The sequence below is a fragment of the Melospiza georgiana genome, chromosome 6 (genome assembly GCF_028018845.1).
Source record: "Melospiza georgiana isolate bMelGeo1 chromosome 6, bMelGeo1.pri, whole genome shotgun sequence".
Taxonomy (NCBI): domain Eukaryota; kingdom Metazoa; phylum Chordata; class Aves; order Passeriformes; family Passerellidae; genus Melospiza; species Melospiza georgiana.
Genome location: NC_080435.1, coordinates 7,148,035 through 7,160,840, shown reverse-complemented (window position 1 = coordinate 7,160,840; position 12,806 = coordinate 7,148,035). Strand labels below are relative to the sequence as shown.

At 38.3% G+C, this 12,806-nt stretch overlaps 1 protein-coding gene and 1 non-coding gene across 7 annotated transcripts in view; both read left to right on the top strand.

Annotated features, from left to right (window-relative positions):
* Positions 1-12,806, top strand: part of CKAP5 (cytoskeleton associated protein 5) — a 54,023-nt gene that overhangs the window by 37,889 nt on the left and 3,328 nt on the right. For 4 of the 6 annotated variants that reach the window (XM_058027333.1, XM_058027330.1, XM_058027332.1 and 1 more), the window contains exons 29-44: positions 31-180; positions 568-771; positions 1,455-1,590; positions 2,379-2,572; positions 4,742-4,914; positions 5,125-5,148; positions 6,020-6,193; positions 6,626-6,746; positions 7,436-7,615; positions 8,067-8,254; positions 8,652-8,727; positions 9,514-9,702; positions 9,814-9,948; positions 10,460-10,543; positions 10,637-10,796; positions 12,405-12,559. In XM_058027333.1, the coding sequence (XP_057883316.1) occupies positions 31-180; positions 568-771; positions 1,455-1,590; positions 2,379-2,572; positions 4,742-4,914; positions 5,125-5,148; positions 6,020-6,193; positions 6,626-6,746; positions 7,436-7,615; positions 8,067-8,254; positions 8,652-8,727; positions 9,514-9,702; positions 9,814-9,948; positions 10,460-10,543; positions 10,637-10,796; positions 12,405-12,559 (2,343 nt within the window). The remainder of the gene's footprint in view (positions 1-30; positions 181-567; positions 772-1,454; positions 1,591-2,378; positions 2,573-4,741; positions 4,915-5,124; positions 5,149-6,019; positions 6,194-6,625; positions 6,747-7,435; positions 7,616-8,066; positions 8,255-8,651; positions 8,728-9,513; positions 9,703-9,813; positions 9,949-10,459; positions 10,544-10,636; positions 10,797-12,404; positions 12,560-12,806) is intronic. The other 2 variants (XM_058027334.1, XM_058027336.1) reach the window with 1 other exon arrangement.
* Positions 6,794-6,904, top strand: LOC131085365 (small nucleolar RNA SNORD67). Its single transcript, XR_009114628.1, has one exon. It is a non-coding gene; the product is annotated as a small nucleolar RNA SNORD67 (small nucleolar RNA).

Here is a 12,806-nt window from a genome sequence, read left to right as displayed (position 1 = left end):
GCTGTGAGTTCTAAATACTGCCTTTTACAGGTGTTAAAGTGGAATTTCACTACTCCCCGTGATGAATATATTGAACAGTTGAAAACTCAGATGTCCACTTGTGTTGCCAAGTGGCTACAGGATGAGATGTTTCATGCTGACTTCCAGCACCACAACAAAGCACTGTCTGTTATGATTGAGGTGAGTTTGGATCTGTAGTAGAAGATGAGGCTGACAGAATTACTGTCTGCTATGAAAGATACTACTTGAATTAAAATAAAATAGAAATTCTCTGAGGAGCTAGGGATCATTGTTCTGTGTAGTTGAAACCTAAACATATATAGAAATAATTTTCAGAGGTATGATGAAGTTGGTATTAATACTATTTCTCAGGAGAAGGGAAAATTTCCTCACCAGAGACTTCTCTTAGAATTTCAGAAAGGCATCTAAGTTAAAAGTGAGTATGTATTGTTCTAAGAATATACCAATAAATGTAGATTCTTATCAGACATAGCTTAGCTTATTTTCTTATTGAACAGTGTATATATGTGTTTCATTTATGTAACTTTTTTTTTAACTGCCTTCAAGCACTTGGAGAGTGAAAAAGATGGAGTCATCAGCTGCCTGGATTTGATCCTAAAATGGCTTACCCTGCGGTTCTTTGATACCAACACAAGTGTTTTGATGAAAGCACTTGAATACCTTAAATTGCTTTTCAATTTGCTGAGTCAAGAAGAGTATCACCTCACGGAAAATGAAGCATCCTCTTTCATCCCATATCTTATCCTAAAGGTACGATTCGTTTTACAGAATCTAATGTTATTTTTCATGAGGATTATGGCAGAATACCATCAAGCATTGCAATATGTTAATTTTAAATATATTGCGAATGGAGTGAAGTCCAGGTGGTGGCTTGTGTGACATTCAACAGGCTGTGTTTATTTAACCTGGAGAAAAGGAGGCTCAGGGGATATATTAGTGCTCTTCATAACTACCTGAAAGGAGGCTGTAGCGAGGGGGATGTTGATGTTGTCTTGTCAAGTAATAAGTGAATATAATTAGAACAAAAGGACCCAAATTGTTCTAGGGGAGGCTTACACTGGATATTTGGAAAAATTTTCTTTGTTGAATGGGTTGTCAATCACTTTAATGGGCTGTCTGGGGAAGAGGTTTAGTCTCCATCACTGGAAGTATTTAGAAGACATGTAGATGTGCCACTTGGGGGCATGTTTTGTGGTAGACTTGTCAGTGTTGGTTTAACGGTTTGACTCAATGGTGTTAAGGTTGTCTTTTGGCACCTTTATGATTATATGGCGTATTTCCCTTAAGAGCCATTGACAAAAAGGATTTTTGCCTTGAGAATGATTCTGGCTTTCCTAAGACTATTTAGCATAGTCAAAAGTATCACAAAACTGTATAAAATATTTTGTATTTCTTCCCCTCTTTTTAATTTTTTTACGTGAATTTTCCATTAGGTAGGAGAACCAAAAGATGTCATCCGTAAGGATGTACGTGCCATTCTGAACAGAATGTGTCTCATCTATCCAGCCAGCAAGATGTTCCCTTTTATCATGGAGGGGACAAAGTCAAAAAACTCCAAACAACGTGCAGGTAGGAAATGGCCTGTTGAACTTTACATGTGTAAAGTACTTGAAATTGCTTTGGTTTGCATCTTGAAAAACCCAGCATAAGAATGTTGAGTGGAATGTGAAATTTGCATGCACATGGCATTTTATGCAGATGTTTGCAAGTGTTTAAAGGATGAGATTTTCAACTAGTATCATATTGCTTTTTATATTTTGGTGTCTTTATACCTTCCAAAGACAAGGAATCTCTTTAAGTTGCTATGAGTATTATGAGTCCCTTGAGTAGGCTTGTTTTCTTAGTGAAACAGTGCTAGTGAGAACAGTGACAGTACTGTGTCCCTACTCACCAAGGGAATCAGTTAATCTGAGCAAGAAATGTCTCTACACTGTGCATCTGTTTCACCACAAATAATGTCTGTAATAAAATTGTGGCATTTGTAGTTCAAACAACTTCCTGATCACTTTGAGGGTATCTTATCCTGGTATAAGCAGAAAGTTAAATTCTATACATAATATAGTATTGCAAGCTCACAACTGTTTACCTGAATGTGATGTTAACTGTAGCATTGCTCCTACATGGTTATGGGAAATACTTGAAGTGTAGAAGGATGACTGACTGCTTTTATCTGTGAAGTAGTCTGCGGTAGCTTACCGTTGATCCCATAAATCACCTGGAGTATATCTATCCTCAGCTTTGTGATTGGCAGTTCTCTACAGTGAATATTCAAGCTGTACAAGCAACACAGAAATTGGGAGGGCTCTCTTCACAGCAGCTTTTAAGTTGAATGTGCATATGTTATCATCTTCTTTTAGAATGCTTGGAAGAACTTGGATGTCTGGTTGAATCATATGGCATGAATGTATGCCAGCCAACTCCAGGGAAAGCCTTAAAAGAAATGGCAACCCACATTGGTGACCGGGACAACACCGTGCGCAACGCTGCACTGAACACCATCGTGACTGTCTACAACGTCCATGGTGACCAAGTGTTCAAGCTGATTGGAAATGTCAGTATAACTGCACATGAGTTCATGGTGAATTTGGATTAGCATGCTGTGCTTGGTTTGGTTTGTGGGATTGTTTGCTTGGGCTTTGGTGGTTTGATTTTTCTTCAAGTCAGTCCTTACGCTTTTGTAGGGGATTACTACTGTTTTGCTTGTGATTGATCATGGTACATCTTGCTGTTGGTGTCAAGAGCATTTTGTAGTTTTGAGAATAACTTACTACATCATAGATTCTCTGATGGCTATTTGGTTAATCCCAGATAGCAGAATATATGAAATCATATGGTTTGGCAAGGGACCTTAAAAGCCATGGGCAGAGACACTTGGACACTTCCAGGGACTGGGTATCCTTTTTCATTGCCTCAGCCACTCTCACAGTGAAGAGTTTCTAATCCAATCTAAATTTATCTTCTTTAATTTTAAAGTAATTACTTTTCTATCACTGTATGCTCTTGTTAGAAGTCCCTCTCCAGCTTCCTTGTAGGCCCCTTTTAGGTACTGGAAGACTGCAGTGAGGTTTCCTCACAGCCTTCCCTTCAGTATGCTCCCAACCCCAACCCTCAGCCTGTTTCCAGTAAGAGATCAGCCTGTTTCCAGTAAGAGAGCTGTATTTAACCTGGATGTGCATGAATAAAAAAAAAAGAGAAAGACTGACCTTCATGGGAATTAAATTGTTTATAAAGAGTAACTTGCATTATAGTCAATTTTACAAGTGACACATCTGATTCAGAGTATTTGGATAAGTTATTTGGCCAAGAAAGGCTAGTTGTTGGGGCTCCAATGAGTTCTCAGCTATTTTTCTTTGTCCCCAACTTATCCAGTTGCTTTGCAGTTGAAGTCTGGTAAGTTTTGCTTGCTTGCTTCATCTTACTGCATTTCATTTTTAAAGTGTCAGTACTATGCCGCTTTGTATTGCTGCTGTTTTGCTCTCTGAAAATTATACTTAATCATTATCATCTAAAATGCAGTAAAAGTTAAAGATGGTAAAACTCAGTTTCCAGTGTTCAGCAATTGAAAGCTAGTTCACTGTGTTTCTAATTACTGTGCATATCAGATTAAGTAGACTGAATTCCAATCTGAATCAAAAGCAGTTAGATAATTTTTTTACAGTTCTGTTCTCTGGATTTGACCTTGGTAATGTTTCTAGCAGCATTAAAACTGATTGGAATGTGATAGATATTTTAATGCTTTTGCAGCTTTGTTGTGTTGTGTCATATGCCATAGGGCATACAAGCTATTGGATGGTATTTTATGGAATATGAGAAGGCTGCCCCGCTTTTTTTTTTTTTCCAGCTTCTTGAAAAGTTGAAATTTAATGTGACTCTTATTTTCTCTGGTAACTGTTCCCATGAGAGTTAATATTACATTTTCATTTACATCTTATATTTCCATCCTATTTAACTATTGTTCAGAGTGCAATCTGCTTCTGCCTCAGTTTTACATAGTCCATTTGCTTTTGAATTTTCAAGGTAAAGGAAAAACTGTAGCACCTGAACAATTCAGCTCTTTCTGAGCTTCAGTATGGTCCATCTGTGGGTTCTCAGGAAGGTTTCTAAATCTAGGGATGCTGGAGAGTATTGCTCATGAAATTGTAATGCCTACTTTTATTCAAATGGAGTAATTGGTAGTCTTCAGTCTGGTGAATAAGCAGGTAAATATTAATCTTTTCACTGCCTGAGTTGGAGCATTAAGTTGCCTGATCTGGTATTCATATTGAATTATGAGTACATTGAACAGGACAACTATCAGAAGAACTCTGGCTTCTGTGGCAGGGTCCAGAGTGTTCAAGCACTGCTAGTAGGGAATGTAGAAAGGTGGGTGGGCTTTTTTTTTTTGTTTGGGTTTTTGCAGCAACACATGCAACAATTACAAACAGTGGATAGTACCATAGTTTGAATTCAAAATTAACTGTTTCTTGAAAGAAAAAACAGGGCTAGAAATAGGTGTATTCTGTATTACAGCTTGTCAGCATGGGTTAATTAGCTCTTGAAGTAGCATCTGACAGTCCAGAGTGTTCTGGTGAGTTTGCTGCTCAGAGGTAGCATTGGCAGTTCTCACCTTCATATTAGAGAATTTCAGTCTGCACTGATAAGTATGGTGTGAATCCTCTAGGTGACTGAGACTTCTAAAACCCATACAACTCAGGATGAGTGATAGCATTGTGTGTTACAGCTTTCAGAGAAAGACATGAGCATGCTGGAGGAAAGAATAAAGCGGTCAGCCAAGAGACCCTCTTCTGCTCCAGTGAGACAGGCAGAGGAGAAACCTCAGCGTGCTCAGAACATGAGTGCCAATGCCAGCATGATGCGCAAGGGACAAGCTGAGGACATGTCCTCCAAACTCAAGTATGTGATGTTCCATTATGGTCTCTACCTGCATAGTGGATGTGCTAATATGTCTGACAATGTCACTTTAGTTCTTGTATCATCATCTTCGCATGTTGTGAAAAATGGCCAAATAATATAAATCTAAATGTCTGAAATTTTTTTGTCTTGTCTGTCTTGAAATCTTTCTAAATGGTCTTGTGCCTTTTTTCACTGCTTCTCCATGGACAGAATTATGTATCGCACTTATAGGATGTAAGTACTGCCCACTAACTCCTTGGTAGCAAGGCTCTTGTATCTTTCAATTTCTATCCTTGCCATCCCTTCCTGAGGGTGATGGGTTTGCCATGGCTAGTTCTAGATTATTTATAGATCTCTGAATAAAAGAAAAGAGAAATACAGGTTTCTGTCAAGGTGACTGTAGGTCAGGCTGCAGACAGACATGGCACTTCCACATTAAGCAGCTGTTAATGATATTGGGAGAACTTTCAGTGTGTTGGACTAAATTTGTTGGACCATGTTCTGGTTGTATTAGACATTAAGCATAAAAATGGATAAGCATGTGTGAATTGCAGAGCCTGGGACAACAGTACCCAAAACAAAAAAGCTCAGAAACTATTCCTTGCCACCTGCTCATCATTTTTGATTAAAAGTCTGTGCTGAGAACTATATATTCAATTATTTCCTTGAGAAATCTGATATGCAGTATAGGTCATGTGGGAATGCTGTGAGTCTTGGACTCAGAGGGGCTAGTGAAATTGCTCTGTACGTGTGCATCCTATCCATTATTTTAAAAAAAGGCAAAAAAAAAAAGCCCTTCACCTTAAAAGTTATATTATTTTGATAGTACTGTAAACTGTGCTAGTTATCCCAAACCATGCATACCTGGCACAGGTATCTTGTGGTTTACAAGAGAAACTAGGAGGACAAGTAAAGTAGCAGCTGCTCTTCTGGCCTACAGAAGTTTGTTTTACTAAGGACCAGGGGAAAAGCAGAGGGAGTTAAGGGGCTTGAATATAATCCAAACTGCAAAACCTATGTTAGTATGAGAACTTTAAAGTTACCAGTGGATGCTAGTGCTAATAATCTTACCTCTTAAACTAAAACTCTCTCCTGGTTTCTGTAGCCAAAATCGCAACATGGGCAGCCACCCGGAGACAACACATACAGTTCCACGGGAATTTCAACTGGATCTTGATGAAATTGAAAATGACAATGGAACTGTCAGATGTGAGATGCCAGCACTTGTACAACACAAACTAGATGACATCTTTGAGCCAGTCTTGATTCCTGAGCCCAAGTGAGTTTAGTTTTACCTCCTAAGTGAAATCAGCGGGGCTGCCTAAAAAAGTATTTTGAAAAGGTGAATTGATAGTGCTAGTTTCTACATTCAGACTTGTTTCCATAAGAGGGTAATGTCAGCTAACTTGAAGAGATGGCAAAACAAAGGTTTGTTGTGCTCTTCTGAAATCCAGAGAACAGTTATGTTTAATGAAAAATATTAGTTCTACTTAGGCATTTTCATAGTTAGATGGTATTGAGTTTGTAAATGCATTATCAGTGTCTTTACAAACAGTGCAATAGACATGGTAAAAAGAAATTATTCCTTCCTTGAGAATCCTCAGTGAAGAATGAAATCCTTTTTCCTCTAAATCTTCATTGAAATACAGCAGTTAAGTGTACATAAGTGTAGCTCTCCAAAAAGTAATGAATCCTGTTTCCAACCCTTTAGAATCCGTGCTGTGTCCCCACACTTTGATGACATGCACAGTAACACAGCTTCTACTATCAACTTTGTCATTTCCCAAGTGGCCAGTGGTGATATAAATACAAGCATCCAGGCTCTGACACAGGTAAGTGAATTAAGGTAGCAACTAATCACACTGTACCAGACTTTGCCTGCGAGGGTGATGAGTTGCACTGTGGTGGAGCATCCATGTCAGGTGATGTGGGCTCTGCTCAGAATCTCCCTGATGACAAAACTAAGTGCACAGGGGCCATCTGACTCGCTTTAGCAATAGAAATTCCACTTGAAAGATGTAGAATAACTTTAATGCTTTTCTCATTAGTGCTTCTGTGTTATATTTTTTGGTTTTGTCAAATTATTTCTGCTAAGAGTTTGTAATAGCCAGTTAGTCAGTGAGTCTTAACTTTTAAATTTGAACTGTTTTAGAGATCCTTGGCAAAAGGATTGTCTTGCCCCATAGTTTTTGCATGGGTTTAAGGTGACTTTAACTAGTTAGACACTTTTTTGTCCAGAAGATTTCATAAAACTGTAAATTCCAGAATCTATAATGTAGCTGTTTTCATTTGTGTATGGGATAGGATTACAGTTCTCTAAAATATCAGTAATTGATTGTGCTTGGATTAGCAATACAAATCTCTAGCAACTGATTTTGGGTGAAAGCTTAGAATACAACTGCCTTGGCAAATGGATTAGTCAGGACAAAACCTTTCCTACAGAAAAGTATTTAAATTACTGTTATTTTGCACTGTTTGCATTATGTTGACTTTACTCAAGTGTTTTGTTTTTAAATCTTAGATTGATGAGGTTCTCAAGCAGGAGGACAAAGCAGAAGCTATGTCTGGCCACATCGATCAATTCCTAATAGCCACATTTATGCAGCTCCGGTTGATCTACAATACACATATGGCAGATGAGAAGCTGGACAAAGATGAGATTGTCAGACTTTACAGCTGTATTATTGGGAGCATGATCACGGTAAGGCTTGCTGTAAGAGATAAGGTGAAGAACAAATAACTTCTGCACAGAAGTTGTGGGAGAATGGAGTGTCTGTTCTGTACCTAGGTTAGCTTCCTACTAAGTCTTTCTTAGGAGGGTTTGTTGCCAAATGCTTATCAATGCACCTTTTGAGAGTAAGTGGGGAATAAGAATTAGGGGAAGAGAAGAAGGTCTCTGCTTCTGCAAAATACAGCCACTAAGACTTCTATTAAGCTCTAGTTTTAAAATTCTTTACCTTTTGCTTGCTGAGTTGGTGGCCTGAGTATTTTCAGAAGTCACTCAGTAGAAATAGCTTTGTTCATAGTTTTGTTCTTACTTTTGTGGGAAACACGGAGATGTGGATATGTCTTGGTTTGACAGTGTAGTCTAGAGAAGTCCTTATAGTAAAGGATTATGTGCAAGGAAAACTGACACTTTCTTCAATCTGTAGCTATTTCAGATAGAGAGTCTGGCTCGAGAGGCATCCACTGGTGTGCTTAAAGACCTAATGCATGGTCTTATTACATTAATGCTGGATTCTCGGGTTGAAGATCTTGAGGAGGGTGAGCAGGTCATCCGATCAGTCAACCTCTTGGTAGTTAAAGTTCTGGAGAAGTCTGACCAGACCAACATCTTGAGGTAAGTAATGAAAAGTGCACAATTAACTGCTCTTCTTTACCTGTTCTCTTATGTTCCTTGAACGGCTGAGTTTTACTTATTTTGTAAGCAAAGACCAGTGTCTGTAGAATCACTCAGCTAGCTAATGAAGAACTATCACTGACTGTGATCAGAATTTGACTGTACACCTGGAGGCAGGCTAAACAAGCCAGCTTAGTATGGTTCTTTGTGCTTTTAAGTTCAGCAGACTGTCTCTTAAATTCTTGTAACATACTAAAAAGAGAGAAGGTAAGAGCTGTTGCTCATCTACTGGACTTACCCCAGTCTCCGGTGTGGTATTCTGTGGTGAGTTGGTATTGGTTTTTTTCTTATGTGTAGCACTTTTTCTGTGTAACCTTTATAAATTTTTTCCTTCTAGTGCTCTGCTTGTCCTGCTCCAAGACAGTCTTCTAGCAACAGCCAGCTCTCCTAAGTTTTCAGAACTTGTCATGAAGGTGAGCCTGTAGTAGAGATTTTGAACTTACATGGTTTCTCTGAATCATCTTACCTGAAAGAACAGATGGAGTTAAAAAAATTAGTGTCCATAACTTGAAATATTTCTTACAACTTCTATAATTCTGATCTTACTAGATGTCACATATAGGGACTTTAGGGGGGAGCTTAAGACCTGTTAATAGTTTACAGAAGCTTGTGTACACTAATACAAACTCCACACAGAGGTGCAGTCCTCCATACAGTCACCTGCTGGGCTTATTAGCTTGAGGACCACACTGTACTATGGATTCAGACAGTGCCAGGCTGGAGCTGACTTCTGTCCTGTCATCTGTATTGACAGGCAGAGTGAACAGGCAAATGTCTGCATTTAAAGCATGAGCAAGATCGTTTCTTATCATACAACACCCTTTTGTAACTGGTTAAGATTTAAAGACAGCTCAGGCATTCTTAATGTGGTTAAACCTAAAGAACTTGTCTATGTGTAGGTATAGATAGCATATATATGTATTATCTGCTGAAATTTCTTCACACAAAGCATTCAGTCTCCAGTTATAGGTAGAGAACCTTAAGTATGCATCAGCTCTAAAGAAAGATCTGGATACTGTACAGCCAGTTGCAAAGAGAAATACGCACCAGTGCAAACCTGCTTGATCAGCAGACACAGTGCATGCCTGTATGATGTGCTAGCAGAGTGAAGTGGCTCAGTGATAGTGTTATGTAACTTCTTATATAATCAAGTGCTTCTTTCTTGAGTTGTCTTGCTTCAAGTCAGCCTCTCATTCCAGTGTCTGTGGAGAATGGTGCGTCTTCTTCCGGAAACCATCAATAGCATCAATCTGGATCGGATTCTGCTGGATATCCACATTTTCATGAAGGTCTTTCCCAAAGAGAAGCTCAAGCAATGTAAGAGTGAGTTCCCTATTAGGACGTTGAAGACACTCCTTCACACCCTGTGCAAGCTGAAAGGGCCCAAGGTCAGAGCAATCACTAGTCACATATTTTTAAATTGGATGTTCATGCAGTCTTTAGAGTATTTCCTCTTTTTTTTTTTCCTTTTTTAAAATTCCCCTTTTTTCTCATTTTAGATCTTAGATCATTTAACAATGATAGACAACAAAAATGAGTCTGAGCTAGAAGCTCACCTTTGTAGACTAATGAAACACGCTATGGAGCAGACTGGAAAAGCTGATAAGGATACAGAAAAAGGAGCTTCTCGCATAGTAAGTAACGATGTGTTGGCAGGGGAAGGGGGTGTAAAGCAATTCATTTAAGAAAAAAACTAAATTTTGTGTAAGTAGTAATTCCCTTTTCAACATGCAACTAATGTTGGAAATACTCTTGTAAAGTGAAATTTTCATTTACGCCTGTTTTGGAAATTTGTTGTATGTGTTTACCTGAGTATACTGTGCATATCCCAGGATGAAGTACTCTGCAGGAAATTCAAATGTATAGCAAAAGTTTTATGCTGCATGGTACTGCATCTGATCTACTAAAAGTAAGCCATATCCAAAACAGATTTTAAACACTTCTCAGAAGGAGTCCGACATCTTCATGATGTTCTTGCTCACATTCTGTGTATCAACTGGCTATGTAGAACCCTGATCACTTCAAGGTTTTCTTCATCTTGGAAGCTCTGTATCCAGCTAGCAGGTGTGAGGGTGTCATGGGTTTGTCTGATTTCTTTTTTATTTTATTCTTTGTTTTAAAGTCTCCTTTTGTTTATTTATTTAGGAGGAAAAGGCTTCAAAAGCCAAAGTCAATGATATTTTGGCAGAAATATTTAAGAAGATTGGCTCAAAGGAGAACACCAAGGAGGTGAGTGCCCCCTTCCTGCAAGAAAGAGAGCATGATACACTAGAGTAGTGTATGCAACAGTTGTAGTAATACATAGCAACTCTTCCTTCCCAGGGTCTGGCAGAACTGTATGAATACAAGAAGAAATACTCTGATGCAGACATTGAGCCCTTCCTGAAAAATTCCTCACAGTTCTTCCAAAGCTATGTGGAAAGAGGCCTTCGACTGATAGAAACAGAACGGGAAGGGAAAGGACGCATTGCTACTTCTACAGGTACATTATAGCAAAACTGATTGGTTTGTGAGAAGCAGAGTTAGAACAGTTACAGGTCTCCTGGTAGAAATTAATATTTGTGTACATTTATGGATTTCTGAAGCAAGCCATTTTCTTGCTGTTTGAGTTGCTTCGTGAGGCAGCATTCTTTGTTTACAAAACCAGAAGTTAGAACCACACTAAATGTAGAAAACATCTGAAAGACTTGGCAAACACGTGGTTCTAATTGCTATCCTGTAGTGTGGATTGAACATTTGCCTGTGTTTCATGTGTTTGGTATCAAGAATTGGTTCTGCGAGGTATAAAGGTGGTTTAAAACAGCAGTATCAGCTGTCAGATTCTCCTTTGACCTTTTTACTAAAAAACATATAGGATGCTTTTAATAGTATTTTTTTCTGTGGAATTGGAAAGCTTATTTTAAATAACATGAACTGTTTCTGCAGAATTTGTCATTAATTTGGTGAATTACTGTAAAACTGTTTGTTGCTGAGTCTTTTCATTGCAGATAAATACAAAGGAGTATTTAATGAAATATTAGGGAAGGAATGTGACAAATTATTAGCTGACAGTAAAAGCTGGTACACAGTCTAGCAGAACTACTTCTAACCTTTATTTCTTACTCATTTCATAGTGTCCTGCGAAACTTTAGCCTTTTTTCTACTACTGCTCCTTCTCCTATCCCTGTATTGTGGATTCCTTTAGGAAGATGGATTATATGAGGTTCTTTTAGAACTTCATAAATGTGTCCACCTATGTAGGACAGAAAATTTTACCTTGCATCGTAAAAGTCTGTACAACTGAGAAATACTAGTTCAACAGTTTTCAAAACCTAATTTACTTGCCACAGTTGTCTTTTTTTTTCCCTTCCCTAACTTTGTCTGATATAATAAAACATGCTGTTCCATACTGCAGCAGTGCTTTATTTAGATTAAGGTATAAATGCTTAACCTTTATTCTCCTTTTATCTATTTTAAACACCCGTGTCATAAATTAGTGAGAACAAATCCTTGTCCATGATAAGTCTTAAGAAAGAATTTGCAATTCATTTAATAATGGAAAAGGTTTTTTCATCATGTAAATTCCTTTTCTAGTCTCTTGGTAGGGAAGCTTTAAAAACCTTGTTATGTGCATTCCAGAAATCGCTCTTTGAGACTGTGTTGGAATAAAAAGCTTCAAGTTGCACAAATGAGAGATAAAGAGGGGTTAGAATCAGTGGTAAGCCCAAAAGTATGACTAAACTAGAAAAAGACAGACAACTCCAAGTATTTCTCACCTTGCCAATTGCTCCCTTCTCCCCTTGGACATGTTCACTGCTGATGCACAGCAGCATCTTCCTCTCCCTGCACTGTTCTCTTCAGCTGTTGGGGGAAGTGCTGAAACCTCTGCAGCCATTCCTTAAATTTCTCTATTTTTTTTCTAGGTTTTCAGTTGTCACTTTTGCAAGGAAATGAAAGGCCAGATATATCTATACTAGCAAATGCAAATAACTAGCAAATAATAGGTTGGTTAATTCTTCATCCATTGCATCTTTTCACAAGGAACTGACCAAGAGGTTTATGCTTTTCTGATGTTTTCAATCTTTTAACTCTCCTTCCCCTCATCTTCCAGGAATTTCTCCTCAGATGGAAGGAACATGTGTTCCTGCGTCTACCCACACTGTATCTTCATCTATAGGAAACACAAATGGGGAGGAAGTGGGGCCTTCAGTTTACTTGGAAAGATTAAAAATCCTCAGGCAGCGTTGTGGCCTTGACAACGCAAAGGTATTGTACTTGACAACACTTGTAAAATCCCCTGGAGAGGCACTTGATTTGCACTCACTTACTTTTTTTTTTTTTTAATAAGAATTCAAATGCCAGAAGGCAGATTCCAATCAGAATTTATGATCTTTCATTTATAATGCATGTCCTAGCTACTCACTGCATGTCGCTATGCCTAGTATAAATGGCTTTAATCTCATTACTTGGCCAAGTAGGCTTGCATTTCAGTCTGCTCTGTCTGCATTGCTGA